This window comes from Piliocolobus tephrosceles, chromosome 2 (genome assembly GCF_002776525.5).
Source record: "Piliocolobus tephrosceles isolate RC106 chromosome 2, ASM277652v3, whole genome shotgun sequence".
Taxonomy (NCBI): Eukaryota; Metazoa; Chordata; class Mammalia; order Primates; family Cercopithecidae; genus Piliocolobus; species Piliocolobus tephrosceles.
In genome coordinates, this window is record NC_045435.1 from 191,262,619 (window position 1) to 191,268,598 (window position 5,980).

At 48.9% G+C, this 5,980-nt stretch overlaps 1 protein-coding gene across 3 annotated transcripts in view; it reads left to right on the forward strand.

Annotated features, from left to right (window-relative positions):
- The window catches only part of LOC111544315 (60S ribosomal protein L24-like), a 16,833-nt gene that overhangs the window by 7,420 nt on the left and 3,433 nt on the right, over nucleotides 1-5,980 (forward strand). Inside the window, exon 3 of one of the 3 annotated variants that reach the window (XM_031935280.1) lies at nucleotides 3,982-4,922. The exons of the other annotated variants lie outside the window; for them this stretch is intronic. Within the exon in view, the coding sequence (XP_031791140.1) occupies nucleotides 3,990-4,418 (429 nt within the window). The 5' untranslated portion in view covers nucleotides 3,982-3,989 and the 3' untranslated portion in view covers nucleotides 4,419-4,922. The remainder of the gene's footprint in view (nucleotides 1-3,981; nucleotides 4,923-5,980) is intronic. 3 annotated transcript variants of the gene reach the window in all.

Here is a 5,980-nt window from a genome sequence, read left to right on the forward strand (position 1 = left end):
GAACATTCTACGGCACAAAAGAGTTTGCCTCTCACTGTTTCTCATACGTGGAGGTTTTCTAACCAGCATCCTGAACAGAATTGAAGTACAAATAAAACCAAAGTAAAAACGAGCTTTATCTCTAGATTTAAAAATTTTCATTGTTTTTTTTTTTTTTATGGTGGCACCTATACTGTTACCTTGTAGGTACCAACTAGAATGTACTTTTTAACTGCCTGTCATTCATGGTTTACCTACTTGGAAGCTCAACCCTGTCCAAGACTGGACCCTAGTTGACACAAATTTTATCTTCATTTTATGAAGGTCTATCCCACCCCTAAATTTCTGACATTCTTAAATACGCTGCTCAGCTGTGCTTGTCAAAGGCAATTGCGTTTGCTACATTTCAGAACAGAGTCCACACAGACCCCATTTGGCTCTGTGCTAGGAATGGCAGCAGTGCAAGACTGTGGAGCTCTGCGGCTGACCACAACTTTGATCTTGCTAGGTGCCGCCAAGTTGGAAAAAATTAACTAAGACTGCAGGGTCAAAGAGAACACATCAAAGCATTAACTGCTTTTGTTTCATGTTTCCTCTCCCTCCATAGAGGGACCCAGAAATTAAGAAAATTGCTGGGCGTGGTTGCTCACACCTGTAATCCCAACACTTTGGGAGGCCACGCTGGGTGGATCACGAGGTCAGGAGTTTGAGACCAGCCTGGCTAACATGGAGAAACCCTGTCTCTACTAAAAATACAAAAATTAGCCAGGTGTGGTGGTGCGCCCCTGTAATCCCAGCTACTTGGGAGGCTGAGGCAGGAGAATTTGCTTGAACCTGGGAGGCAGAGGTTGCAGTGAGCCAAGATCGCGCCACTGCACTCCAGCGTGGGCAACAGAGTGAGACTTGGTCTCAAAAAAAAAAAAAAAGAAATTAAGAAAATGTATACAGAGTGGGCAGGAACAAAATCTTCTGGTGAATGAAGTCTGCAGGCTTATTAAATGTGACAGTATGCTTCTTGAAGGATTAGAAATAAAGTACAGTGAAGTCAATGCTATAATAGCGCTAGGCAGAGCCAAGCACAATGTCTTTTCCTCCCCTCACAAGTACTGAACTCTTCTTTCAATCTGCTCAGCTCTGGGACTAGGCCAAGCCTTGTCCTCCTGGGACTGCTTTGGGAGCCAACCAGGCGAGCCCAGCCAGTTCTCAGGGAGTTGAATGGCATGGCGGAGAAGTCCTTTCACACCCAAGGCCAGTCTGCGCACCAGGTCTCCCATCCCTGTCCCTCTCAGAGCCGTGAATGTGCAGCCTCTTTCACCACCGTCACCTTCCGGCCTCTCCGTGTCGCTTCTCCTCGAATGCCTGCTGGGCATGCCAGCCTCTGTTCCTCACAAACTGCTTATGTGCAGGGTGACACTCAGGGTATTTGAAAACCAAAACGGTGTGGGCAGGCCGCAACTAAGCAGGAAGGAAAATGGCTATCATGCAGGCATGGCTCCGTGTAATTCAGAGAAGCCTCTGCTACCAGGTGTTACCGCTTTAGTCTTTGGGCTCACTGGGGAGCCCCAGGGGTGGTCACGAGATGGGGAACATTCTGGAGGCTCAAAAGAGTGGCCGTGCACAGGGTACAACTGTTGTGCGTTGGTACACACCCGCCTGTCACGTCAGCTGGTCTGAGACCGCAGATGCCTTCCCAGAATGTTGCCTGCACTCCTCACCTTAACAGAAGTCTGGGTTTTCTGTCCTATGCAACTCACAGATAGTGGCCGGCAGTTCTGTGCCAGGGAGCACAGGACTGGGCAGGAGTTAGGTTTCTCCTTGACTCCCAAGACTGCTGCTGCGGTTATCATCGTTTCCTCTGTCCTGACCCACGGCCCAGGGTAAAAATTTCTTGAGGCTCATGTCAATGCCATCCCCCTGTGGGCCTCTTCCAGTGGCTGCCATCTGGTAAGCTCCTGCTGATCTCTAAATGCCATCAAGAACTTTGGTCCATTTGTTTTTTCTCATTTAAGAAATATTTCTTAAGCATTCACTGTGCCAGAGAACTTGCTGTTTGTCCAGAGGTGTATAAAACATGATTCTTGTCCTTAAAGGTAAGCTCATCTTTTTTTGTTTGTTTGTTTTTTTGAGACGGAGTCTTGCTCTGTCGCCCAGGCTGGAGTGCAATGGTGCGATCTCGGCTCACTGCAAGCTCCACCTCCCGGGTTCCAGTGATTCTCCTGCCTCAGCCTCCTGAGTAGCTGGGATCACAGGCACATGCCACCATGCCCAGCTCATTTTCGTATTAAGTAGAGATGGGGGTTTTACCATGTTGGCCAGGCTGGTCTCGAACTCCTGACCTCAGGTGATCTGCCCATCTTGGCCTCCCAAAGTGCTGGGATTACAGGCGCGAGCCACCGTGTCCAGCTGTAAACTCATAATTTAATAAATAAATATGAAACAAAGAATGACCAGACCAGGTGGTAAATGCCGAAGTGGACATACAGTGTTTACAAATGTAGAAACATGGACACATGGAAATGATGATGTACTGGTTTCCCGTGGCTTAAAACAACAGAAGTGTATTCTCCCACAGTTCTGGAGGCTAGACATCTGAAATCAAGGTGACAGCAGGGCCATCCTCCCTCTGAGACTCCAGGCAGAATCTTTCCTGCCTTCTCCTAGCTTCCAGCGCTGGCCAGCGATCCTCAGCATTCCCCGCTTTCGGCTGCATGACTCCGGTCTCTGCTGTCGTCCTGTGTTCTCCCCATGTGTGCCATTTTCCTTTCCTTACGAGGATATTAGTCGTATTGTATTAGGGCCTACCCTAATGAATTCATTTAATTCAATATGCAAAGACCCTATTTCCAAATAAGGTCACATTCCCAGGTACTGGGAGTTAGGACCTCAACATATCTTTTTAGGGGACACAGTTCAACCCATAACAGTTGGATAGTCAGGAGAGCAGGGGAAGGACCAGAGAAGGCTGGCCAGACAGGCTTGGCGAGCTGGTAAACAGGAGTCAGCAGGGCAGGGAGAAGGGTGTTGTGTTGTCTGGAATGATGTATATAAACAGACTAGGGTCCGAGAGGGTGACACCTTTGGAAACTGCAAGGTGTTCAGTCTGACAGGCATAAAGGATCTATGCTCAGTAGTGGCAAAAGATAATCTTACACATTGGCAGGAGCCAAGTCATGAATCTCATTGTCTCCCCACACAAACGTGCCTGCACTCCTTTACTCCCCCTTGCTGGCTGACTTTAACCAGTCATCTCAAACCCCTACTTCCCCCTCACTTCCCACATGCAGTTGATCCCTCAGACCACCTGATTCTGCCTCCTAAAAATCTCCTATATCAGGCTAGGCATGGTGGCCCATGCCTGTAATCCCAGCAGTTTGGGAGGCTGAGGTGGGTGGATCACCTGAGGTTAGGAGTTCGAGACCAGCCTGGCCAACATGGTAAAACCCCATCTCTACTAAAAATACAAAAATTAGGCTGGGCACATGGCTTACGCCTGTAATCCCAGCACTTTGGGAGGCTGAGGCGGGCAGAGCACAAGGTCAAGAGATCGAGACCATCCTGGCCAACATGGTGAAACTCCATCCCTACTAAAAAAAATGCAAAAATTAGCTGGGCGTGGTGGTGCACACCTGTAGTGCCAGCTAGTCTGGAGGTTGAGGCAGGAGAATCGCTTGAACCTGGGAGGCAGAGGTTGCAGTGAGGCGAGATCGCACCACTGCACTCCAGCCTGGCAACAGAGCAAGAGTCCATCTCATAAAAAACAAACAAAACAAACAAAAAAACCCAACAACAAAAACAAAAATGAGCCTGGCCTGGTAGGGGGCGCCTGTAATCCCAGCTGCTCCAGAGGCTGAGGTAGGGAGAGTCTCTTGAACTGGGCGGTGGAGGTTGCAGTGAGCCGAGATCACACCTTAGTACTCCAGCCTGGGTGACGAGCGAAACTAAACACCATCTCAAAAAATAATAACAATAGCTCTCTTTGCCATCATTTCTCTTCCCGTGGAGCCGCTGCCATGAAGGTTGAGCTGTGCAGTTTCAGCGGGTACAAGATCTACCCACGACACAGGAAGCACTATGCCAGGACCGACGGGAAGGTTTTCCAGTTTCTCAATGCAAAATGCGAGTTGGTGTTCCTTTCCAAGAGGAATCCTCGGCAGATAAACTGTACTGTCCTCTACAGAAGGAAGCACAAAAAGGGACAGTCAGAAGAAATTCAAAAGAAAAGAACCCGTCCAGCAGTCAAATTCCAGAGGGCCATTACTGGTGTATCTCTTGCTGCTATAATAACCAAGAGGAATCACAAACCTGAAGTTAGAAAGGCTCAAAGAGAACAAGCTATCAGGGCTGCTAAGGAAGCAAAAGAAGCTAAGCAAGCATCTAAAAAGACTACAATGGCTGCTGCTAAGGCATCTACAAAGGCAACACCTAAGCAAAAGATGTGAAGCCTGTGAAAGTTTCAGCTCCCCGAGTTGGTGGAAAACGATAAACTGGCAGATTAGATTTTTAAATAAAGATTGGATTCTAACTTGAAGAAGAAGAGGAAGAAGAAGAGGAAGAGGACCAGGGAGGAGGAGGAGGAGGAGGAGGAAGTAGTTCTCCTAAATCTGCCTTCTGGTTTCTACTTCCACTTTCTAGTTCAGGTCCTTGTCATGACACAGTGGAGCACTGGCCATCTCACGGGTCCTTCTGCTGTCAGGCCCGCGCATCCCCTCTCCATTCTCAGGGGTCAGGCCCGCGCATCCCCTCTCAGTTCTCAGGGGTCCTCCTGCTGTCAGGCCCGCGCGTCGCCTCTCCGTTCTCAGGGGTCCTCCTGCTGTCAGGCCCGCGCATCCCCTCTCCATTCTCAGGGGTCCTCCTGCTGTCAGGCCCGCGCGTCGTCTCTCCGTCTCCTCTGCTGCTAGAGCCATCACTCAATGCTCTAGACCGTACCTCTCCCGGGGCAGGAGGTAGGTGGATCCCCGTAGTGTCATGAATGACGCTGCTTTAGTCAGCTACCTGAGCTTCACCAGCCGCTTCCTCATCAGATCCTGGCATTCTCTGTGGCCAGCCTGAAGATAGAGTGTTTGCTTTCAGAGAACTCCAGCCTCGATTTGCTCTTTAGTGACTTTTTTCCTGCTGTGAATTAACAAGTCGATATTCAGATTTCATTTTTAAGATGCAAGTTAAATTCTTTCCTAGAATTGAGTCCTTGAATCAATTCACCTTCAGATTGTAATCTGAGCTCCATGTCATGGTTTACAAAGCTGTCAGTGATCTGACCTTTGGCCACCGGTTCCACTTCTCCTCTACAGGATCTCGGACCCTAGGTGCTATGGAATTATTTGAGTTCCTACTTGGTGGCAGTCTTTCCTCTGCCTGGGATACCGCCTCCTCCCCCTTCTATTTCTTTTCTTTTCTTTTCTTTTCTTTTCTTTTCTTTCTTTCTTTCTTTCTTTTTTTTTTTTTTTTTTTTTTTTTGAGGTGGAGTCTCGCTTTGTCGCTCAGGCTGGAGTGCAGCGGGAGTGATCTCAGCTCACTGCAACCTCTGCCTCCTGGGTTCAAGCGATTCTCCCGCCTCAGCCTCCCGAGTAGCTGGGATTACAGGTGCACGCCACTGTGCCCGGCTAATTTTTGTATTTTTAGTAGAGAAAGGGTTTCACCATGTTGGCCAGGCTGGTCTCAAACTCCTGACCTCGTGATCTGCCCGCATCAGCTTCCCAAAGTGCTGGGATTACAGGCGTGAGTCACCACGCCCAGCTTCCCCCTTCTATTTCTGACTACCTCCAGCTTGTTTTTCCAAACGCAGCTCAGGATTTGCTCTGGAATGAAGCTTTCTCTACCTCTTCAGGGCAGCATCAGGGGGCCTTCCTCTGTGCCCCCGGAATCCCTCATTCTACCATCCATTGTAGCCTCTCATCTTATTTGATCTCCACATCTACATGGTTGGTTTTCTTGTTTATGTTTCCCTCTAGACTCTGAACAACTCCAGCAGGCTCCAGGTCAGTTCTCCCAAAAACACTGTACC